Source organism: Malus sylvestris, chromosome 4 (genome assembly GCF_916048215.2).
Source record: "Malus sylvestris chromosome 4, drMalSylv7.2, whole genome shotgun sequence".
NCBI classification, from domain to species: domain Eukaryota; kingdom Viridiplantae; phylum Streptophyta; class Magnoliopsida; order Rosales; family Rosaceae; genus Malus; species Malus sylvestris.
Window position 1 is genome coordinate 30,063,445 of NC_062263.1, and position 26,054 is coordinate 30,089,498.

At 38.4% G+C, this 26,054-nt stretch overlaps 2 protein-coding genes and 1 long non-coding RNA gene across 3 annotated transcripts; all 3 read left to right on the top strand.

Annotated features, from left to right (window-relative positions):
• Positions 1–4,725: 4,725 nt before the first annotated feature.
• On the top strand, positions 4,726–6,617 carry LOC126618564 (uncharacterized). The gene is made up of 2 exons (XR_007621767.1): positions 4,726–5,541; positions 6,423–6,617. It is a non-coding gene; the product is annotated as an uncharacterized LOC126618564 (long non-coding RNA).
• A 1,867-nt stretch (positions 6,618–8,484) lies between these two features.
• On the top strand, positions 8,485–10,465 carry LOC126618565 (ammonium transporter 1 member 2-like). Its single transcript, XM_050286673.1, has one exon. It carries the CDS (start codon positions 8,713–8,715, stop codon positions 10,225–10,227), a length of 1,515 nt encoding a protein of 504 aa, XP_050142630.1. The 5' UTR covers positions 8,485–8,712; the 3' UTR covers positions 10,228–10,465.
• A 12,029-nt stretch (positions 10,466–22,494) lies between these two features.
• LOC126618317 (uncharacterized) lies at positions 22,495–23,148 on the top strand. Its single transcript, XM_050286354.1, has one exon. The coding sequence runs from the start codon at positions 22,495–22,497 to the stop codon at positions 23,146–23,148; it is 654 nt and encodes a 217-aa protein (XP_050142311.1).
• The last annotated feature ends 2,906 nt before the right edge of the window (positions 23,149–26,054 follow it).

Here is a 26,054-nt window from a genome sequence, read left to right on the forward strand (position 1 = left end):
GTAAATGAGAAGGCATGTTGAATATAAGTCTTACACTAGAGATTGATAAAATAAAGTACAATACGTAAGTGTATGGTTCCACTTTTTAATTACACCAAAATTTTTATAATAAAACTGAACACTTAATAATAAGTAGTTAGGACTTAAAACATAACAATTAGTGACAAAATGAATTGACCCGTCTCTTCGAATATCTAACCATACGTGTGTTTGCTTATAAAAAATGTCAAGGCGTTCTTGAGAGCATTAATGCTGTCATAAAATAATGAGGCAATACGTGCCGGTGTTTTTGGTTAATACAACGTCCTAATCATTGCTAACGTAGTCTATGACATATGTTGAATAAGAGCTAATAAAACTAAAATTATTCCCAGATGGATTATTTTGTTGGTTTAGATGACTCCAGCTTTATTGAGACGTCAAACAACTTATCTCTTCAGTTTGCATAAGGTTGTCATTTGCCATATAATTTTAGTTTTCAATATATCTAAAATATCTTCACTTGGTGTTACTATTGATTGCACGTTTCAGTTTTTAGGTGAAGGCTTGTTTTGGATGTAGGGGTTGAGAGGTATCTATTTTGCCATTACTTTGCTGCTCCAGATTTTTGATCCGATTAAAGATGTTTATTTACTCAGTAACTATGGTGTTGATTTTGCACAAGTTTGATTCAAATTCCACTCCATTATATCAGTACTTTACGATCAGTTGGGAGCCGTGATAATATACTCGGGAAATTGACGAAAGAAAACAACTAAATAGAAAAGGTTCTCGAGACCTAATAATCACACATGGATGGAGGTAGCCTATGGACTACACCCAATAGATTAACATTGTTATGGATTGCGATTCATATGTCTTTTTAGTATTCCTTCATTCTAATTATAATATTTGAACTCATACACTATGTGTCTTGTATTTTTGTATTTCCAAAGGGAAAGAAAATTTAGGACCACTCCTATATTTAGTATCATAATCAAACCAATTAAGTGTAGCTAGTTGCTTACTTGATCGATCCCTTCATCCGGAGGAACGTCTTTGATCGATATAAAGCAATGCAAAGTTTGCCAACCGGCCGGTGACAACGAGAGAGATTGTGATGATACTGACAATTATTCATACTGCAACTTGTAGTTTACTAAAATTAAAACGTTGTTTTTTTTTTTATAATAAAACTTGTAGTTCTCTAGGTGTTATTTAATTTACTAAATTTAAAATAGTCTGATCACCAAGTCGTCTCATCTTAGTTTATGTATATGTATCTTCTTAAACTTTTGATTAAATAAACTACAAAATTGAAATGTTGTTTCTATTTTTATTTTATATAAAACTTGTAGTTGTCTAGGTGTTTTTTTTCATTTACTAAATTTAAAATAGTCGGATCTCCAAGTCGCCACATATTAGTTTATGTATGTATGATTAAAGAAACTACAAAATTAATTTTTAATTTTTAATTTTTTTTATAAAACTTGTAGTTGTCTTGGTGTTTTTTTTAATTTACTAAATTTAAAATAGTTGGATCTCCAAGTAGCCACATCTTAGTTTATGTATATAATTTTTTTCTTTTAAGAAAACCTCAATGATACAAGGGAAATTTTATTGATAAAAAAAAAAAAAAGTTACACCTAGTAAGGGGGATATAAACCTAACCCCTCATAATACAAGAAAAAATGATAAAAAAATACATGAAAAGAAGGGCAGACATAAACCTTACCCTTCTTGAGACAAAAACAGCAAAGATACAAGGAAAATAGGAGGGGACATGAAACTTAACCCCTCTAAAGCCAAACCTAAAGGTCTAAACCTACAAAACAAAACAAGCAACATCACAAGGTTAAGAAAAAAAACAAGAAAGTGAGACAAACATGTATGTCGAGATGGACATTAATTGAGAAGCAGAAGCCAGGCAAACCAACATAGTCTGAAAATAAAGCAGCACAAACCGTCATTTTGAGGGAAATCATGCCATACCAAAGTTGGAGAAGACAAGCCCATATTAGCAAAATTGTCTGCAACCACACTTCATTCGTGATATATGTGAGGGGCATAGAAAATCATCTTTCGAATGCGGTCTAAACAAATAGACCATTGCGTACGAAAAGGCCAAAGAGGATCAAAATTAGTCAATTAGAGGGCAAAAGTAACACTAGAAGAGTCATTTTCCAGCCTAAGACAATGCCAAACTTTTGATTAATAAAACTATAAAAACAAAATGTTGTTTTTTTTAAATTTAATTTAATTTAATTTAATTTTATAAAACTTGTAATTGTCTAGGTGTTTTTTTTTTAATTTACTAAATTTAAAATAGTCGGATCTCCAAGTCGCCACATCTTAGTTTATTGTATATACCTTCTTAAAACTTTTGATTAATAAATTGACTGGAATTATTTCACCAATTATTGTGTCTAACTGATTGAATATTGTAACACATTAATAAATTTTGAATAAAGTTAGGTTTCACTAGAAAATTAATTGGCAATATAGAGAGTAGTTCAACCTATTATAAGCTTTTGCATGGTTTGGTCTCTCACCTATGTCAGACTTTATCCTCACATTATCACATGTCCTTCACGTGCGGTAAATTTTCTAGCCTAACATATGAACAACACAAATTGAGTGATGTGGAGTATGAAGAAAGGCGAAGTTCTCCGATAAACCAATTTGCAATGGGAGTAGCCCTACTTCTTAAATTTTGTGTTAATCTATCGTGCTTGGGAGTATTAATTCCGTCATAAAGTAATGAGGCAATACCTTTCGGTTTTTCTGGTTAGTGCAACGTCCTAAATCATTGCTAGCGTAGCCTACGTTGAATAAGAGCTAATAAAAATAAGATTATTCCCAGATAATCACTGCTTCAGCTTTATGATGTTGATTTTGTAATTAATACGTTCTGACTAGTTATGAACCGTGATGATATACTCGGGAAAACTGGCGAAGAAAACAACTACATAAAAAGGTTTATCGAGAACCTGAAAATCACACATGGATGGAAGCAACCTATGAACTACACCCAACAGGTTTACATCGTTATGCACCGCGATTCATATGTCCTTTTAATACTCATTCACTCTAAATACAACATGTGAAATGATACACTTTGTGTCTTTTTTTTGTATTTAAAAAATATATATATGTACAAAATTTAGGACCACTTCTATATTTTATCATAATCAAACGAATAAGCGTAGCTAGTTAATTGCTTCACTTGATCGATCCTCCATCCGAGGAAAACGTCTTTGATCGATATAAATTAGTGCATGCGTATGAAACCCAATTTGTCAGCTGCTTGGACACTTGGAATGTGGTCCCTAATCAACTCAAACTTTAGACTAAAACCTAGTTTGTTTTAATTTTTTTTAGAGTGATGTTATTCCCACCCAATGTCCATTTGCAAAAAGGCTGATAAGGACATTAATTATCTTGTATTGCTTAATTTAAAAAAGAAAAAGAAAAAGGTTGGGCGTGGGAGACGATTTGTCTACCTTAAACCTTAATCCATATTTTCATCTCCTTTCATTTAGAGAAAGTAAAAAAATACCAATGGACTTAGAAGATGACTTTTTCATTGAACAGGTAGAATATGACGCTTCTACGAGAGATGTAGAAGATTATGTTTCCATATTGAAATGGTAGAAGAATAATTTGTGTGTAGGTCTTTTGAATTTGTCCATTGTATTTTTAAATTTGTCGTTGTTGAATTCTTTTGAATTTGGATTCCTCTGTCGTTTTCATTTGAATTTGCAAACTTTAGTGGTTTTTTTATTCAAGTCCCTAACTCTTAATACACCTTGCCACATGTCTTTTCCATTTCAAAATTGTTTTCTTTATAATTTAAAACAATTGAAACTAGTAAAAATTGTTTTGAAAAACAAATTATGGAATTTAATTTCACAATTCAAAGGGATTTTAAAGTCCCACACTTTCTGGCATTTAAAAGGCTCAAAAGAGACAAAAACGTGAGAAACAACATATAATTTCATTTGAAAAATGTATCCAACCATAGATTCTAACAATTCTAATAATTATGGGTACATATAATCAATTAATGTACCCATATTAGTATGGGTACATTAATATGGATATATTTTGAATGATTGATAAAAAGGCTTATTGTCACAGCCCGTTCCAAAATATTACATTCGTGGCTGTGAATGGACGAAATTGCCCTTAAGAAATACTAAGTATGTGAAGCTCAAGTTGATAATTATCTAGGTTCCTAAGTTTTGAAAATAAAATGGAATTTAATAAGGATGGAACTTAGATTTTTAGGTTAAAATTTTGTGGTTTGGAGTTGGGGATTGGAAAAGGACCACGTGGGATCCCCATTCCTTATTTCCCTCCCTGAAACCCGTAACTCATTCTCTCTCTTTTTCTTATTTCATCTCAGAAAACTCTCTCACTCTCTCTCTTACTCTCGAACATACGGACTCACACACAACCTCAATAAAACCTCCACGAACGTCCAATTTAAGACTACCATCGTGATCCTGAGGACTTCACGAACACGGGGATACCAAATTCAGGTGAGTTTCATTTCGAAAAACCCTAGTTTTTAAAGCCTCGTGAAATGGCACTGTTCATGATCTTCTAAATGACTACGTTTTAGGCTAAAAAAAAGCTCACAGTGAGCTTAAGGAGGTCACGAGGAGGCTCGGAGTGCCTCGTTTGAACAAAATGGACGTCGGGATCACGTTGTTCATCTTTGGCCGGTTTTCTTGGAATTTTTCCGGTGAGATTTCCTGGTTTTTAGAGCTTTAAAGTAGTATATTGTGATTCTAAATGTTTGGGGCTTCAATTTGATATATTATACGAAGAAAATGGTTGAGAAACGAAGGAGAACGAAGCATTTGAAAATTCCCCAGTTTTCCGGTCACCGGAAAAACCAGTCCGGCGACCCAAGGAAGAAGAAGGTGCGCGTGGACCCGTGCCTTCCTTGGCGCGTGGGGGAGCGTGCTACAGTAAAAAATTATTTTAAAAATATGTCGACGTCCGTGACGTCGAGTAGATCACTGTGGTATATTCATATACCCAAATTGAGCACCGTATGAGAAAGTTATTAAGGATTGTTGGTTAGGTGTTCAAATAACGTTTTATAGTTTTTGCATTTAGGTGAAAATATGAATTGACGATCCGACCGTTGGATCATCACCAAAATTTGATACGTTGCAATACGTAATGTTTGAGGATTATTGGAACTTACGGATTGGGAATCCGAGTTACGGATCTTCTGGAATTGGAGTTGTAAGTTCATAAAATAAAATGTTAACCGTCACTTAGTTTTGTTAATTGACGGAGATCCGACCGTTGGATGGTGATGAAATTTTAGGATGTTATCCTAGAGATATATTGTGGACCTCTGGAAGTTATGGATTTAAAATCTGAGTGGTGGATCTTCCGGATCGAACTACGTAGTGACGTATTTTATATAAGTTATATATTCTATCGATATGAATTCTGAGGTTGGAATTGATTATTGTTTTAGGCGCCGATCGTCATGACGCCTTGGCGTATTGTGCTAGGGAGTTGTAGGGCGAACTCCAGGTGAGTGGGCAGTTTTGTTTTCCGTATACATATATACTTACCGTTTTCCCAGAAATTGAAAATGCATGAAATTATGCTTTAAATGCAATGTATAAAATTATATGAAAAGTATATTGAGATGTGAATTGAGATGCCATGCATAAAATTATATGCAAAGTATATAGAAATGTGAATCGAATTGCCATGCATGAAATGATATGAAAAGTATGAATTGAGATATGATGCATATGAATGAATGGTGCGGCGGACGCACAGGTGAGTATCAGGTGAGTATTTAATTACTGTTATGATGATGTTGATGTATATTGAGCTCAAATCCTGCACCATAGTTTAGTGCTTATAGTATTCACCGCATCGCACGCTCGCCTTGGATCCAAGTAGATGCTGGTCGCACAGTCCACGCGGAGTGGGTGCGACGGGCCAGTCGAAGAGTGTTAGTGAGATTTCGACTGGTGGGTGACCTTAGATTATGTGCACAGATGATTGATGAGAAAGCACTAGAGCGTAACTTATGTGCAGAAGGCCGTACAGGTCACAGAGGTGACTCCGGCAGAGTGATAGTGATAGATTTTGAGCTCTAGGTTCAACCGTACAGGGCTATTAGAGGGCCTCCGGTTGATTACTTTCTTGCACCTGATATGATTATTGTTGATGCATCCATACTTAACTGTTGAATTAGACATGGCATGGCATGATTGATAAAGAAAAATGTTGAGATAGTAAAAATGAAGTTTTGAGAATATATATGTATATTTATATTTTACATTTCTGGGAAAGTATACAGGTTTTACGGAGAGGGGTTACAACGTTTTGAGAAATGTTTGGATTTGGAAAAGAATTGTTTTACTGACCCACTCAATTTTGGTTTTGCGCCCCTCCAGGTTCAGGAATCACAAAGGTGTGGTGACTACGAGGAATTCGACGGTGTTCTGACAGAATGGACAAAATTAGGACTCACCTTCGGGTGTATCAACTTATAAATTGTATCTTAAAGCTTCCGTACTGTGCAAATGGTTACGTCACTCTCACGTGACGGCCAGCATGCCCTCCTTCGGGACGGGGTGTGTCACTTATGGGTACATAAGCTACAAGTGAAAAAATTATTGTACCAATTACATAGTACTATCTATGAATCTATGTGTATTGTGTATAATATACAATTGATTACACACACACACACACACACACACACACACACACACACACACACCAAATGAGTAGTTCATGAATAACTTTGATATTAATTGTTTTTAAACAAAGAAATCTGAAAATAAATTAGTTATTTATTTGAATTTGCAATTACAATTTTTAAGTTAAAAATAAATAACTGACTTGCAAATATATTAATACTAAAATAATTATGTGTACCAAGTCCAGATACCTTAATCAAAAAATGAAAACCAATAAGGTTTCAGTGATAGGATATTGATATCTAAGAACCGGAACCTAATTTTTCCTTTTTCTAATTTATTAAAATTAAAATAGTCGGATCTCCAAGTCGCCGCATCTATACTATGTGTCTTGTATTTTGTATTTCTGAAATGACATAGAGAAAATTTAGGACCACTCCTATATTTAATATCATAAACAAACGAAATAATTGTAGCTAGTTGCTTCACTTGATATAAAGTAAGCATGGAAAATACGTATAAAACCCAATTTGCCAATTAGCCGGTGACAAACGAGAGTGACCGTTGTATAATACCGACGATGACACCTACTGCAACTTGTAGTTTACTAAATTAAGTGTTGTCTTTTCTATAAAAACTTGTTGTCTAGCAATAGTCGGATCTCCAAGTCACCACGTCTTAGTTTATGCATAAACTTTCTTAAACTTTTGATTAATAAAAGGACTGAATTATTTCACCAATTATTGTGTCTAATAGACTGAATATTGCAACATATTAATAAAACCATTGACAATATAGAGTGTAGTACAACTCCTTATAAGCCATTGCATGGATCGGTTCCTCATTGATATGTGAGAATTTATCCTTACATTCTCATACGCTCTTTGCATGTGGTGAATTTTCAAGTCTAACAATTGTACAACACAAATTGTGTGACCTGAATTATTGGCCGATGGGCTTTTATACGTGAACTAACCTTCTTTAATACCATGAAAAAAAATTGAGATTTCATCATGAAACTAATTGACAATATGAAGAGTATCCAAACTTTTTAAATTTAGTGTTACCTAACAACACGCAATTATATTTAATATATAATTGTCTCTATCACGATGGTTTCAGCATGAATGCGACTGTACAATTAAATTAACAAGTCCCAAACTGTATGTTGTCTACATGCATGTGGGTAGTTACTTGCTGTAATCAGCATATGTAACTTGTAAGAAGTAACAATTAGCTACTAAAGAAAGTAAGCGGTTGGAATATTCGGCTAGTGATTCAACTGATTAACATGTAGTTGACAAAAAACACCTAGCACTAGCAGGAGAGATTTTTTTATTATATCGGAAACACGACCCGGCACATTGTTATAATAAAAGTGGAGAGAAGTTTTTATTTTTCAAATTTCCATCAAATTATATTATAACACTTAATGTACTGAACTGTATTTCTGATACACTAACAAATCTCTTCACTAGCAGTACCAAACATGATGGAGGAGTACTTTACGTACCAAATACCGTGCAAACTCATTCATCTGTACCGGCCGTTGCCCCTTCACGTGCATGAAGCTCCAAGGGGAGAAACCCTAACATGTTATTACATTCAACCGAATTTGCTTAATTACTCCTTCGTTGGCTCTAAAGGACACATCATATACAAGACTCTATCATTGATAGAAAACAAGTACTAACACATTTTAGAATGATATAGTGTGTGTGTGTGTGTTGGGGTAGGGGATTTAGAGACCGTATATATTTAGGTCAAGGGGGTGACATTATATAACATCATAGGTTCTACACACTAATTTTTCTTTGTTATAATTTAGAATCTCTTCAATTTAAAATTGAAAAATAAAGTGTTTTTCCATTTCATTAATTTTGGTCCACACTGATTTTCTTTTTCTTATATTCTTGCCCACCATAATAGCACAGTTGCATTAGTGCATGTCCACACAGTCGATTTTCTCTCTATATAAAGCACAAATTCAAGTCTTCACTTCTTCACTCCTCTCTCGGAGACGAAACTCACAAAACACATCATGGCCACTCTGACCTGCACAGCCTCCGACTTAGCCCCACTTCTCGCCACCGCCACCACCGCCCTCAATGCCACTGCCCTCTCCGAATTCCTCTGCGGTCGCTTTAACACAATCTCCACCAAATTCAGTGACACCACCTACGCAATCGACAACACTTACCTCCTCTTCTCCGCTTACCTTGTCTTCGCCATGCAGCTCGGCTTCGCCATGCTATGCGCCGGCTCCGTTCGTGCCAAGAACACCATGAATATCATGCTCACCAACGTCCTTGATGCCGCTGCCGGTGCCCTCTCCTATTACCTCTTCGGCTTTGCCTTTGCCTTCGGCGCTCCCTCCAACGCCTTCATCGGCCGACACTTCTTCGGCCTCCGAGACTTCCCCTCTGTATCCGGAGGCGACTACAGCTTCTTCCTCTACCAATGGGCTTTTGCCATCGCCGCCGCTGGCATCACCAGCGGCTCTATCGCTGAGAGAACGCAATTCGTCGCTTACCTCATTTACTCTTCTTTCCTAACCGGTTTTGTCTACCCCGTCGTGTCTCATTGGTTTTGGTCCGCTGATGGATGGGCCAGTCCAACCCGGCACGATAACTTACTCTTTGGTTCCGGTTCAATTGATTTTGCCGGTTCGGGTGTGGTCCACATGGTTGGAGGCATAGCCGGTTTATGGGGCGCCGTGATCGAAGGCCCGAGAATTGGCAGATTTGATCGAACCGGCCGATCTGTGGCCTTGCGGGGTCACAGCGCATCCCTAGTGGTTCTCGGTACGTTCTTGCTTTGGTTCGGGTGGTACGGGTTCAACCCCGGTTCATTTCTCACGATTTTGAAGAGTTACGGCGATGGTGGTACTTACTACGGTCAATGGAGTGCCATTGGTAGGACAGCTGTCACAACGACATTGGCTGGCTGCACAGCCGCTCTCACTACCTTGTTCAGCAAGCGCTTACTGGTGGGTCATTGGAACGTGCTCGACGTTTGTAACGGTCTGTTGGGTGGTTTTGCCGCGATCACCTCCGGGTGCTCGGTGGTGGAACCGTGGGCGGCAATCGTGTGCGGGTTCGTGGCCGCATGGGTTTTGATAGGATGCAACAAGGTGGCTGAGAAGCTAAAATACGATGATCCATTGGAGGCTGCTCAGTTGCATGGTGGATGTGGAGCTTGGGGGCTGATATTCACAGGGTTGTTTGCAACAGAAAAATATGTGAATGAGGTGTACTCCGGCAGGTCAGGGCGGCCGTATGGGTTGTTTATGGGTGGTGGTGGGAGGCTGTTGGCGGCGCAAATTGTGCAGATTTTGGTGGTGGCAGGGTGGGTCAGTGCTACCATGGGCCCGCTGTTCTATGGGCTTCATAAGTTGAAGTTATTGAGGATCTCAAGCGAGGATGAGACTCAAGGGATGGATATGACAAGGCATGGTGGATTTGCTTATGTTTACCATGATGAAGATGATCCATCCATTAAACCTGAGTTTATGATGAGGAGGGTTGAGCCTGTTAATGATGCCAGTCCTGCATAAGTGACTCCGTAATACATCTACACTACATAATTGTGCTAAAATCAATCGTTCATGCGTGATAAATTTCTACTTAGCAACCTAAAATGTGTAATGGTCGCATATATAGTGTGTTTATGTTTCATTACTGTTACTGTTAGTGCATAACATGCATGCATTATGCACAATGCATTTCCAAGTTCTATATATGTCTCTCACCAAGTAATATATGATAGTAAATTAAGATGACAAAGTTTGATTTCGTAAGCTCTTGGGAGGTTCCCATTTTTGTATTTTTTTTATGAAGCTATATATATATATATACAACAACAACAACAACAAAGCCTTTTCCCACTAAGTGGGGTCGGCTATATGAATCCTAGAACGCCATTGCACTCGGTTTTGTGTCATGTCCTCCGTTAGATCCAAGTCCTCAAGTCTTTTCTTAGGGTCTCTTCCAAAGTTTTCCTAGGTCTTTCTCTACCCCTTCGGCCCTGAACCTCTGTCCCGCAGTCACATTTTCGAACCGGAGCGTCAGTAGGCCTTCTTTGCACATGTCCAAACCACCGGAACCGATTTTCTCTCATATTTCCTTCAATTTTCGCTACTCCTACTTTACCTCGGATATCCTCATTCCCAATCTTATCCTTTCTTGTGTGCCCATACATCCCACGAAGCATCCTCATCTCCGCTACACCCATTTTGTGTACGTGTTGATGCTTCACCGCCCAACATTCTGTGCCATACAACATCGCTGGCCTTATTGCCGTCCTAAAAAATTTTCCCTTGAGCTTCAGTGGCCTACGACGGTCCCACAACACGCCGGATGCACTCTTACACTTCATCCATCCAGCTTGTATTCTATGGTTGAGATCTCCATCTAATTCTCCGTTCTCTTGCAAGATAGATCCTAGGTAGCGAAAACGGTCACTTTTTGTGATCTTCGCTAGATTACTCTGGTCATTAGTGTGGATAAGTATATAAATGGATAGAGATAGGAAAGCAAACACAAGATGTACGTGGTTCACCCAGATTGGCTACGTCCACGGAATAGAGGAGTTCTCATTAATTGTGAAGGGTAGTGAGTACAAGTGAATGATTTAGTACAAATGACATTAGGAAATATTGTGGGAGAATGATCTCGTAACCACGAAACTTCTAAGTACCGGAGTGTGGTATCGTCTTGACTTGCCTTATCTGTCTCATAGGTAGATGTGGCATCTTCTCTGGAAGTACTCTTCCTCCATCCAGGGGTAGTATCTGTAACTGGTGGAGATGCACAAGGTAATGTATCAATTTCACTTGAAGCTTACTTGTAGTTTCAGGCTTGGTCAAGCGCGATACAAACCATGTAGTACGAGTCCCCCAAGTTGTCGGGCTAGGGGATCTGCTGAAAGAGGTGACAGACAAGGTAAGCAATCAGAGCTCCTGCTGATTGTTCACATTCTCCCTATCTTGCAGGCAGCATGAAGGATAAAGAGAAGAAAAATGAGAAGAGATGATATGGGATACTTTTGCTTTTGAAGAAGTAACTTTCCACAGGCTTATTCTTGAACTGGGCTGGAGGGTTTTCTGGTTTCCTCCAGAGTATAAGGCCGACTGAAGAATTTGTGGGTCAAAACAAGTCCATCAAATCTAGAGTACGTTCGACCCTGCTGATATGGGATACTTTTGCTTTTGACAGAGTAGTGGATGTATCGGCGTGTGCTGTTACGCTTGTCTCCACATGCTTCCTTGTATCCTTCTCACTTGCCCTATCTGTTCCTCAGGTAGATGCGGTATCTTCCCTGGAAGCATAAGATGTTGAAGATGAGTACTCGAGAACAATGCCAGGTAAGTAATCAGGTAAGGGGTTCCAGGCAGTCAGTTCCTGGCTGGAAGCTTGATTCTAAGTGCTGACTGATTGCTCTCTTTCTCATTGTCTTGCAGGTAAGAATAAGGCCAAAGGAAAAAACAGGGAAAAAGCATGATATGGGATACTCTTGCTTTTAACCCTGATGATATGAGATATTCTTGCTCTAGTATAGCTTGTTTACAGAGGTATTATCGGGGGGAAAGAAAGCTGAATATTTCGAAAGGCTTCGTTGGGAGTGCCCTCTCAGATAAGAGAAAGGGTTGAGCATTTTTGCAAGTCTGCCTGTCCGTTAGGGATGAAGGTCGACATATATAGGAATCTCCCTAACATCAAGTAATAATGCTATTCCTTTACCCTGCTTGGTCATAGCACGGTAGTGGGAGCTGCCAGCTTCACATGTTTTAACTCTGTCAGAGCACTTTGAAAAAGTGGTCTGTGGTATCTGGAAAGCTGATGTTGCGTGTGAAGATTACAGACAAGCTTTATCCAAGGAGATCCAGCTCTTGAAGTTGGGAATGTGGTGCCTCTTCGGTTTTCGAACAAGCAATCCTGTCGGGGATCTGGCTCTCGAGATTCGAATAACGATGCCTCTTCGATTTTTGAGAAAGCAATCCTGCTGGGGGGCGGAGAGCGGTGTCTCTTCGATTTTTGAGAAAGTAATCATGTTGGGAGTCTGGCTCTCGAGATTCAGAGGGCGGTGCCTCTTCGATTTTGGAGCAAGCAATCTTGTTGGGAGTGTTTTCTCGAATGTGAGTAAAGGTTGGGCATGTTTGCTAGTCTACCTTGCCACGAAGCACAAGGGTTGACACACAGGGACTTTCCAATTATCCAGTAGTGGTACTGTTCCTTTACCCTCTCTTCGATTTTTGAGAAAGTAATCATGTTGGGAGTCTGGCTCTCGAGATTCGGAGGGCGGTGCCTCTTCGATTTTGGAGCAAGCAATCCTGTTGGGAGTGTTTTCTCGAATGTGAGTAAAGGTTGGGCATGTTTGTTAGTCTACCTTGCCACGAAGCACAGAGGTTGATACACTGGGACTTTCCAATTATCCAGCAGTGGTACTGTTCCTTTACCCTTGTGGGTAATAATATGGTAGCTAGACCTTCAAAATTTATGTGTCTAAACTTTGTTAGTGTTGTTTATTTGCAATTCTTTTACCCTTCTTGGTCAGAGCGATGTAGCGGGAGCTGCAAGCTTCACGTGTCTCAACTTTGTCAGAGAACTTTGGCAAAGTTATCTGTGGTACCCATGAGTTACTGTTGCGTGTGGGAAGTGGGTGATTGAACAGTACGATTCATGTGCTTTCTACTTCGCCAGAAATCTTCGACAGAATGCCCATAATTTCCGCAAAGCTGAGTGTGCGTGTGACAGGTGCTGACAAGGCTGGAAAAGTAGGTGCCTCTTCGATTTCTGAGATCGGCCCTCGTGGTCTCTGAGTAGCCCAGCTTTTGAGAAAGCAAGCCTCTTCGATTTCTGAGATCGGCCTTCGTGGTCTTTGAGCAGCCCAGCTTTTGAGAAAGCAAACGCCTCTTCAATTTCTGAGATCGACCATCGTGGTCTTTGAGCAGCCCAGCTTTTGAGAAAGCAAACGCCTCTTCGATTTCTGAGCAGGCGCCTCTTCGATTTCTGAAGCTTCGTCGAGTGCAGATTTTTATAGGGGCTGACATTAAGTTCCAAAGCACACTTGAATATCCACCAGTAGAAGCTCCATTCTTGCACTTCTAAGATCTTGATTCGTCCGACCTCTTCTCTCTTCAACACCTTTGAAAATGGCTGGCCCCTCCGACCGTCGTTTTGACTTGAACCTTGTTGAAGAGGCAGCCCCGCCTTCTCCAGACAACATATGGCGCCCATCCTTCATCTCCCCTACTGGTCCTCTTACCGTTGGGGATTCCGTGATGAAGAATGATATGACCGCTGCGGTAGTGGCCAGGAACCTTCTCACTCCCAAAGATAACATACTACTTTCCAAACGGTCTGATGAGTTGGCTGTTAAGGATTCTCTGGCTCTCAATGTTCAGTGTGCAGGTTCTGTGTCTAATATGGCCCAACGCTTATTTGCTCGAACCCGCCAAGTTGAATCATTGGCGGCTGAAGTGATGAGTCTCAAACAAGAGATTAGAGGGCTCAAGCATGAGAATAAACAGTTACACCGGCTCGCACATGACTATGCTACAAACATGAAGAGGAAGCTTGACCAGATGAAGGAATCTGATGGTCAGGTTTTACTTGATCATCAGAGATTTGTGGGTTTGTTCCAAAGGCATTTATTGCCTTCGTCTTCTTGGGCTGTACCGCGTAATGAAGCTCCAAATGATCAACCTCTGATGCCTCCTCCTTCTAGGGTTTTGTCCAGTACTGAGGCTCCGAATAATCCCCCTCCGGTGCCTTCTCTTTCTAGGGCTCTACCGACTGCTGAGACTTCTCCTAAGCAACCTTTGTGAAGGCTCCCTCTTGTTTGTTTATTTTGACTCAAGTATATGTACATATTTGTAACTTATCGGGGATATCAATAAATAAGCTTTCCTTCATTTCAACGTATTGTGTTAAATACACCAAAGCCTTCTTCGCTAAGTTCTTTGAATTTTCTTTTGTTGAAACTTGTATGTTGAAGCTTTGTGAGTGGAGCATGTAGGTTGAGGTAGTGTTCCCTTAATTTCCCGAGTGAGGAAAACTTCTCGGTTGGAGACTTGGAAAATCCAAGTCACTGAGTGGGATCGGCTATATGAATCTTAGAACGCCATTGTGTTCTGTCCTGTGTCATGTCCTCCGTTAGATCCAAGTACTCTAAGTCTTTTCTTAGGGTCTATTCCAAAGTTTTCCTAGGTCTTCCTCTACCCCTTCGGCCCTGAACTTCTGTCCCATAGTCGCATCTTCTAATCGGAGCGTTAGTAGGCCTTCTTTGCACATGTCCAAACCACCGTAACCGATTTTCTCTCATCTTTCCTTCAATTTCGGCTACTCCTACTTTACCCCGGATATCCTCATTCCTAATCTTATCCTTTCTCGTGTGCCCACACATCCAACGAAGCATCCTCATCTCCGCTACACCCATTTTGTGTACGTGTTGATGCTTCACCGTCCAACATTCTGTGCCATACAGCATCGCCGGCCTTATTGCCGTCCTATAAAATTTTCCCTTGAGCTTCAGTGGCATACGGCGGTCACACAACACGCCGGATGCACTCTTCCACTTCATCCATCCAGCTTGTATTCTATGGTTGAGATCTCCATCTAATTCTCCGTTCTTTTGCAAGATAGATCCTAGGTAACGAAAACGGTCGCTCTTTGGTATTTCTTGATCTCCGATCCTCACCCCTAACTCGTTTTGGCCTCCATTTGCACTGAACTTGCACTCCATATATTCTGTCTTTGATCGGTTTAGGCGAAGACCTTTTGATTCCAACACTTCTCTCCAAAGGTTAAGCTTTGCATTTACCCCTTCCTCAGTTTCATCTATCAACACTATATCGTCTGCGAAAAGCATACACCAAGGAATATCATCTTGAATATGTCCTGTTAACTCATCCATTACCAACACAAAAAGGTAAGGACTTAAGGATGAGCCTTGATGTAATCCTACAGTTATGGGAAAGCTTTCGGTTTGTCCTTCATGAGTTCTTACGGCAGTCTTTGCTCCTTCATACATATCCTGTATAGCTTGGATATATGCTACTCGTACTCCTTTCTTCTCTAAAATCCTCCAAAGAATGTCTCTTGGGACCCTATCATACGCTTTTTCCAAATCTATAAAGACCATGTGTAAATCCTTTTTCCCATCTCTATATCTTTCCATCAATCTTCGTAAGAGATAGATTGCCTCCATGGTTGAGCGCCCTGGCATGAACCCGAATTGGTTGTCCGAAACCCGTGTCTCTTGCCTCAATCTATGCTCAATGACTCTCTCCCAGAGCTTTATTGTATGACTCATTAGTTTAATACCCCTATAGTTCATGCAATTTTGTACATCGCCCTTATTCTTGTAGATAGGCACCAAAGTGCTCATTCGCCACTCATTTGGCATCTTCTTCGTTTTCAAAATCCTATTGAAAAGGTCAGTGAGCCATGTTATACCTGTCTCTCCCAAAACTTTCCACACTTCGATTGGTATATCGTCTGGGCCTACTGCTTTTCTATGCTTCATCTTCTTCAAAGCTACAACCACTTATTCCTTCCGGATTCTACGATAAAAAGAGTAGTTTCTACACTCTTCTGAGTTACTCAACTCCCCTAAAGAAGCACTCCTTTCATGTCCTTCATTGAAAAGATTATGAAAATAACATTTCCATCTGTCTTTAACCGCGTTCTCTGTAGCAAGAACCTTTCCATCCTCATCCTTGATGCACCTCACTTGGTTTAGGTCCCTTGTCTTCTTTTCCCTTGCTCTAGCTAGTTTATAGATATCCAACTCTCCTTCTTTGGTATCTAGTCGCTTATACATATTGTCATAAGCCGCTAACTTAGCTTCTCTCACAGCTTTCTTCGCCTCTTGCTTCGCTTTTCTATACCTTTCACCATTTTCATCGGTCCTATCCTTGTATAAGGCTTTACAACATTCCTTCTTAGCCTTCACCTTTGTTTGTACCTCCTCATTCCACCACCAAGATTCCTTTTGGTGTGGGGCAAAGCCCTTGGACTTTCCTAATACCTCTTTTGCTACTTTTCGGATACAACTAGCCATGGAATCCCACATTTGGTTAGCTTCCCCCTCGCTATCCCACACACATTGGGTGATTACTTTCTCTTTGAAAATGGCTTGTTTTTCTTCTTTTAGATTCCACCATCTAGTCCTTGGGCACTTTCAAGTCTTGTTCTTTTTTCTCACTCTTTTGATATGTACATCCATCACCAACAGGCGATGTTGATTAGCCACGCTCTCTTCTGGTATAACTTTGCAATCCTTACAAGTTATACGATCCCCTTTCCTCATTAGAAGAAAATCTATTTGTGTTTTTGACGACCCACTCTTGTAGGTGATCACATGTTCTTCTCTCTTCTTAAAGAAGGTGTTGGCTAAGAAGAGATCATATGCCATTGCAAAATCCAAGATAGCTTCCCCATCCTCGTTTCTCTCCCCAAAACCATGGCCACCATGAAAACCTCCATAGTTGCCTGTCTCCCTGCCCACGTGTCCAAAAGTCCTCCTTCCTCATTAACATGGCATCATTTCACCATATAATACGGATATATAAGTCGGGATCATTCATTTTCTTTATAAAGGTCATCTGTAAAAATTTAATTAATTGGAGACTATTAGCCATTTATATATGTCATACAAATTAACAATTATGATAATAAGTAACATCCTCATAAATCATTAATTCTTTTATTCATATATATGAATGATTAAACCATCTCCAAATTGACAAGGAAATGGGATCTCACCAATGTGCACTTGATTTTCAAATGCATATCAAAGGGGTTTCTAGGCCATGGACATCTAAAAAGTGAATCTAGCTAGCAATCACTTTCACTTCAATACCCGTTGCGGTGTCTGGCCAAACGAGATTATAATACTAATAGTATGTCATTAATCCAGTGTTTGTAAGTATTTTTGGAAATTATTGAACGTTTAGACCTCATTTAGTGAGAAAATATTTTGTTGTTGTTGTATTGAACGTTTAGCATCAAAGTGTTGATGCGTCATGTGGGCATGTTACTTGTTAGAGTTATATCATTGGTAGATCCATAATTAAGTACTAACCCTTCACTATATTTGTTTGAGTAATGCTAAGAATACTAAATTTAGAGACTAAATTTTGAAAACTAAAGGACATGGAAGTTGATGATTAGTTTATTACTTAAGCGTTGATAAATGTGTTCATTCTTATTGGTGACACATCATTTAATTTGTAAATTTAGTCTTCCTAACATTACTCTATTTGTTTTTACGTACTTATTTGACCAAGTATTTGTAATTAACATGAATAATGACACTAATTAGTAAAATAATATCTTTGATTTTTTTTTTCTAAGTCTCAGAAGTCAGAAATATAGATATTCGTAATGGTATTTTCAAGATACACGTCACGGTTCGCATTGAATGGCCAAAGAACTTGGCTCTTCGAGATCACAATAGTTTCTAGCTACACGTTGACTTGCTTGTTTTCTTTTGGTGGTTTGGAATCCTTAATTCTACGATTTAAATATCATAGTACAACTTAATTAAACTAGAATCTAAATCTGAGAATGTAACATGTAATTTACTCTTTTATTTATTTTTTATGATTAAATAATTATGTTATTTTATACGTAGATATTTTCAATTAATGATAAAAACACATTTTTAATTTCTCAAACATCTCCGCTTAATTCTTAGTATTGTTTTAATTTTATTTATTCAATCTGATAATAAGAAATATATGTGTGTGCGCATGCGTGCTGTTCAAGGAGGATAAACTATGTGCATTCTATTTGGTGTACGTAAGTGAAGTCGGATAATATCTGATGATGTCAGTCTTTTGCAAGAGTATCTGACAATCAAGCCGGTCAGACAGCCCTGTTCAATTAAGTTTTCTCCTTTGTAAGGAGATAAATATGGAGGCATATACCATACATACATATGAATGCTGCATACAATGAACGTTAGCATACGGCATGGCTGCAGCATTTTATCTTTAACTATTAGAGGAATTGATTCCCAAATTCGTGCCTGCTATAGACAACTCTCTGGACTGTGATCAAATGTCCGATTGGGCAACTTTGTCTGTCAAATTCTCAATGCAAGTTTCAACATTCTCAGAATTTTATCTTTAATGATTAGTTGCTTAATTACAATGGAATAGGAAGACTTTGTGAGTACTTATAATTCCAAGAGATGAACCAATCATCACTTTGCCATTTACCACAGTAGCCATTTGAAGCATATACCAGTACTTTGCCTTTTATCTACCAAAACAAAGCGTTTTACTGTGCTTTTAAAAAAAAAAAAAAAAGGTGTGATATCCACACACCCCTTTTTACTTCTCTCACATCTTTTTGGTTTTCGGCATTCGAATCGGATGGATTGAAGAAGATCAATAGACAGAAATTAACAAGGGGTGTGTGAGAAGTAAAAAGGGGTGTGTGAATAACACACCCCAAAAAAAATTGATATTGCTGTGCTGTAAGAATAAACAACTGTAATAAACTTTTTTTTTGTAAAAATGCTTCTAACAAAAAAAATAGTGTTTGAGTGTTTGGTAAACTTTTATATAAATTGGTGTAAATATGTTAAATAATTGAAAAATATATGGTATTTAATGTGATATAATAATTGTCAAAGAGAATAATGTAGGGGCAATGATTGTAATTTTGTAAAATATGTGAGGGTATACTTGCCATTTGAAAATTTTCATTAAATGAACATTAATTACTATGCTTTTCAAAAAGAAAAAAACTTTTTTAGAAGCATGGTAGACCTTACGTTTGCTTTTCTGCTGTCATTTACGACAGTTCTTTTAAAAAAAAAACATTTTTTTTTGTTTTACAAAACACATTTGATGTTCCAGCTTTTTCAATAAGCTTTTTATTTTTTTTTATTTTTTTATTTTTTTAAAGCACCACAATCTCAAACCAGTCCTTAGGTAAAACTTATGAATCTTGTTAAGATGTACTTGATGCTAAAACATGGCCTTAAGCATATAAAATCTATCGTTTCGTCATCAGTAATATCTTGACTGGAAAACATCCATCGATATATATAGCAATTAGAAAAATGATTCTTAAGATTTACAAACAACAATTTTCCTCAAAAAATATGATCAAACCCTCCATCCATTTGATGATTTATACATGCAGAAGCAACAATCTCATTAATACTTGTGAGTGATGTTAACTTTGATCCTAAACTTGAGATTACCGACATGTTCCAAGGCTCCAAACTCTGATTGGTTTTTGGTCATTAATGATTCAAAAGCTTCCTGGTTGTTCCTAGTCATTGACGTTTCAATAACTTCCTGGTATCAATGCTACCATTAACAATAGCTTTCTCCTCCTCATCGTTGGTAATAGACAATTTAATACCTTCCCGTCTATCAGCACTACCATTACTCTTTCTTTTCCCCCTTCCACTTGGTAAACCCTAATTTATCATGCACCTTCAAACTATGATCAATTACTTTAACTTCCAGTGATCCACTAAGCTTTAATCCTTGGTCGTATTGTTCACAGAAAAATTTCTTATCAACCACTCGGTTCTCTCGCATCGAGAAACGGTCGTGATGAGTGTTCAAATCAGTAGCAAAAATATTCTTCTGTACTACCAATTTCTCCTAAGAACCATGCAAATAGTGAATCATGTTCTTGAATTCTATAAGTAGGTTGAGCCAGGAAGAGGGACTCGAGAAAGATGGTTGCATGTTCACTCTCTCTGCCGTTTTTCTTCCCCTCTTCTTCATCAACTCGTTTACTTTCTCTTCATAATACTTCTTATATTCATCTTGATCTTTGATGCCTCTAAAACCACTATTTTTGCTTATCTAACGCTCGTAAACCCTAGTAGAAGCAACTTTCATGATTGATCAATTTTGTTTTCTTTGATTTGTTTTCAAACTAAATAAAATTCATCAACTTTCTTTCGTCAGCAAATCAATTTCTTTGTTCCGGTCTCTTGCCACTAGTTTAATCTCTTCTAAAATTCTGTTAAAAGACTCAAAACTCCACTTGTGGATCTTTTCCCTATCTTCAAAGAACATCGCCAACTCCGTCTTGTTCTTTAGTTCCTTGGAACTTAAGAAAACACCAATTCTTAATTGATTAATGTCCAAAACAAAGAACTGAAAGGAGGAGAACCGAGTAATGTTGCTTGGATAAAAATTTCAAAGGGATTCTTGGAGATATAGGCCTAACCCATTCCTTGGTGAACAAGCAAAAGAATAAGTATTCCTCAACCTAAAAGAACAATAATTATGATATGCTAAAAATAATTTTTCTATTCTTATTTCACCTCGATTGAAATTAAAACAGCTAATTACTGAATTTTGGTAAACATTATTAAGAGCATCTCCACCGGTTCCCAATTGCCTTTATAATTGGGTGAAACTGCTTTCTACCCATAAAAATTTGTTCCAACAGTGAAAAAATTGAGAGAGCAATTGGTTGGAGGGTAGGTACTAGGTGGCGCCCCCAATTATTACAAAGGTAGGCGCCCCCAATTGCACCAGCAAACAATCATGGTCCCACCCACGTGAAGGACAAATGAGCCAAACAGAGCAACATTACTGTTATATTTTTTGAAGGATGATTCTCTGTCTTTTTAATCTTTCTTTCCAACTCTTTCTTTCTACTTGAATGGTTACAGTTAAATTACGTCAATATTTTATATTGATATTTTCATAGAGATAATAAGACAAAAAAACAAAATGTAAGAGAAAAGAAGAAGATAGAAATAGGAGATGAAAAAATCATACTCGATGTATTTTAGTTGGACTTTCAAATGTTAATTTGATAGACAAAAGGTTATCAATATATTATTGAATTTGTATATTTTATTTTGTCACTTGCATCTTTATCAACGGTGAATATTATTCTAAAGTAAAAAATTCAAAAAAATTAAATTACCAAAAGTTCCAAAAAAATACTCATTTTTTTTCTACAAATACCCAACTATATATTAAAAACATAAATAAAAAAAAATTAAAAGTTAAAAAATATATTTATGGAAGGGGATTTTACTTGGCCGTCAAGTATTACTACGTGGTCTTAGGTGGAGAGTTGGTAATGGATTGAGTATACATGCGGCGAATGACCCGTGGCTCCTAAAACCCCATACATTTCGGCCTCTGCGGCTGCAAAGGGATGTTGATCCGCTGGTGCAGTCCCTTATTGATCCAGTGACTAAGGAATGGAAGATTGACCTTGTGACTGAATTGTTTAAGCCGGAGGATGTTGAAATTATTAGGGCTATCCCGATTAGTCACAATGGCTGTGAAGATCGACGTATTTGGCATTATACGAAAAATGGGCTTTACACGGTTAAGTCGGGATATTTTGTTGCGCTTGAGATGATGAAAAATGGGGAATTTGGTAGGAAGGGGGGTGGTATGTCAAGCTCTCCGGGTTCTTTGGATGGTCTTTGGCAGAAAATATGGAAGGTGCTGGTCCCTAATAAACTTAGGTTGTTTCTTTGGCGAGCTTGCCGTCATTCTCTTGCCGTGAGACATAATTTGGAAAGGCGTCGAATTCGAGTCAAGAATATATGTGAATTTTGTGGAGCTGCTGATGAAACAGAAGCACATATATTCTTTAACTGTGATTTTAGCCGAGCATTTTGGTTTGGCACATCATTACAAATTGATATGAGTTCTTTTGGGGCACAAGACTTCCTGGGGGGGTGGAAGATGCTATTAGAACGTGTGGGTTAGGGACAGGATGCCGATTTTGTGCTTCAACGAATTGCTTTTGGGTTGTGGCGTATATGGAAATGTCGCAATGAAGCTGTATTTAACGATAATCGTATCATGCCGCATATTGCAGTTGAGCTGTGGTGCCGTCAAGTTTCTGAGTTTCAAGCGGCGATGGCAGGGGATAATGGGGAGGAGGATGGAAGTGCACGCCAGGCTTTGGTGGGGGATAATTCCCAGATTGTGATCAGCGAAAGGGGTTGGATGAAACCTGAGTTTGGCAGGTTAAAATTAAATACTGATGCAGCCTGGCAGAAAGAAACAAGGATCGGTGGCGTAGGGTGGGTTTTGCGGGACTTTGCAGGACTTCCAAAGATGGTGGGAGGCACTGGTGGGGGTTATTTCTTGTCATCTGATATGGCTGAGGCGGCGGCCATAAGACAAGGCATGCAGATGTGTGTTTTAAGGGGACTTCTTGATTCCGGGGAGATTTTGGAGGTGGAGTCTGACTCGAAAGGTTTGGTTCAAATGTTAAATAAGGAGATTCAAGCTGATGTGCTGCTGGAGATATATTTAGTTGATATTTGGAATTTAATGCAGTCATTCCAATCGGTGAAGTTTATCTTTACCCCTCGTCAATGCAATCGTGCAGCCCATATGGTGGCGGCGTACGTTCTAAAGCATGGTGGGAGTTATGGTTGGGATGAATTAGGACCTCAATTTTTGTTTAATATTCTAGCTGAAGATGCAAATGTTTCCATTCGTATTTGAATTTTAATACAATTCTATCCATTGACAAAAAAAAAAAAATAGTAATTGCCTTATACTTGCCGTTCCTCCTTCCAAACTACGGGATTTGCACAAAAGCAATTACTGTTTAAAGTGAAAAGTAAGAATAATTTTATTACCCCTGCTATCCAATTGTCATTTCCCTCCAACCAACTAGTGGATATGCTCTAAGATATTGGGATTTCTTACATACATTATTCCCAAATTTGTTCTTTTTCCTATTCAGTATGAGTCCGTACGAATTTGGGATCCAAACGAAGTCAAATGCAAGAACCTAATTTTTCAAAGGATTTAACTTTAGCAAAACACCAGCAAATAATGGATGCAATTAAATTCCGAGACGAGACTTATATTTGGGAAGAACAATGCTGCCAATGCCAAACACTACCACCATGGTCCACGCCCCGAGGGGTCCGAAAACGTTTGTATTTATTTCTCTTTGCAGTTAACTGATTTAGGGAATTCATTTCAGAGATGTATATCGTCTTTTCAGCATAGAATCACAGTTTGAATTCACTTGTATCCAAATATAAGTCTTATTTCAGCAGTAGTACTTCAGTGACTACCAGAAATAGACGAATTTTCTTTATTACAAAAAAACAACAAAACTTTATCTCATTAAGTGGGGTCGATTGTATGAATCTTAGAACGTCATTGACTTGGGTTTTGAGCCAAGTATTTTGTTAGCTCCAAGTGCTCTGTATCTTTTTTTAGTCTCTTTCAAAGCTTCTCTAGGTTTTTCTCTACCCCTTTCTTCTAGGGACCATATTTCATAATCGCAAGAATGAAATAATGATATGCTGATTGTCAAAACAGAGGAAATTTTTTGAAAACACACAATCACCACCTTCCTTCTTATCATAATATAAGCAAAGAAGCACTTCAAATGGCTACGTAGTGACATAAACTAATCGTTACCGGGCGAAACCAAGAATCTTCGAGGATAATATACAGACATCGCACAGGAACTCAACAATTAGGCAGAATTAATTAATCTTTATGATCCAAGAACCACAGGGTGCATAAGCGCATAAGATTCAATTGAAACACAAATGCTTCAACAAATTATTAAGAAAAACAAATACTACTTATATATGATGATCAAAGACTTAACCTACTTATATACGTCTTGCATATAAACCAACAATGTTATATATATTGCCTTTATTCCATAACTGGCAACTAGCAGCAAGCACACGCACAACCATACCACAATTCATATTCCAAACGCTCAATCACACCACTTTCCTTCTTAAAATATTCCCTCTGATATTATAAATTAAGTCGCAATGATAGGTGGGGTAGGAAGCCTGCGACAGAAGCTCACTGCGATCCTCCAAAGCCATGAATCATTGATGGAGTAGATGGGGGCCGTGATATATAGATCGCAGCCTGCAGCACATCACTACCAGAGGAAATGCCATTTCATATACGGTTTGAATTGCTGAACAGAAAAACTTGGTTCTTCCATTGAAACATCTGACAAACGATCAATGCTAATAACCACAGGGCGTGTAATGCAAAAGATTTCATTACAACGCAAATTAATTAATACATGCATAAGAGTTACCTTGCTGTTAATTAACATGGCCTTAAATTAAACTAGCCCGTAATGTGCAAGTGATAACAAAGATTCTAACTTTATCGATATTCGCAGGTTCTAGTTTCATTGATCTCAAGCATCTACGGTTGAATGGTTCACTGTTAGTCTAGCTCTACTGACATGACAGAGACTATTTATCCTCAAAATTAAACCTCTTATAACAAGAAAAATTTCATTCCTTAAAAGTAAGTGAATTCCATCGGTCCATCTTCAATACGCGATACGCCCAACGACCGTTGGAATACATAAGAATAATCACATATAACCAGCTAATCTTCCATAAATATATGAACAAAAAAATCTTCCGTTAAGTAAAATTTAAAGGATCTGCAAAACAGAAACAGCAGTCTCAATTTTGCAAGTGTTACGTTTCGGAACTTGATACTGACATGTTGTCTGGTGGCTCCAGACTCCAATGGCTTCATGGTCGCGGATGATTCAATTACTTCCTGGCTGGCTGGCACTCACACTACTACTATTACTACAACCGCTTGTATCTTTTTTCCACTCCTCATTTTTCTCCGTCATCGACGATTCAGCAGCTTCCTGCCTATCAATAGCATTAACATCTTTTTTAAGCCTAACCACTGCAAAGTGGTTAGAGTCTTTGTTGGCAAGATTGAGATCGTTAACTCGAAAAAACCAAACCTGAATCGTATCCCCTATCTTAAACCCAACCCCCTCATCCCTAGAAATTGACTTCCAACCCCCGTTTAAGGAATAGGAAAAATTATTGTTGTTGTGAGCTTTGCACTTGGTCAACCCTAAATCATCATGCACCTTTAAGCATGGATCTATCACTTTCACATATACCAATCCATTGTCGTTCAATCTTTTATCATCTTCGCCGAGAAAGGTCTTATTAATCACTTGATTCACTGGCATCGAGAGACGATCGTGACCACTGCTCAAATCAGTCTTGAAAAGTTGCTTCTGGATCACCAATTGCACTTGGTAACCATGCAAGGATGCAATCTTTTCCTTGAATTCATTAGGCAACTCCTGTATTGGAGAGGGAATTGATGGAGCGGATGGTTTCATGCTCGCCACTTTCTTGGCCGGCTTCTGCTTCTTCTTCTTCATCATTGACATGCTAGGTTGCTCTTCAAGATCCTCATCACAATCCTTATAGTATTCGTATTCATCTTTCCTGCTTCGGCTGCTGCTTCTGTAATCAAGCTTCCTGTCTTTCTGATGATGAGAAACAGAAGCAGGTTTTTCTTCATCATAGTAAGCAGAAGTAGCTTTCCGCTCCTTGGCTTCTCTGAATTTCTTGGCGGCTTTT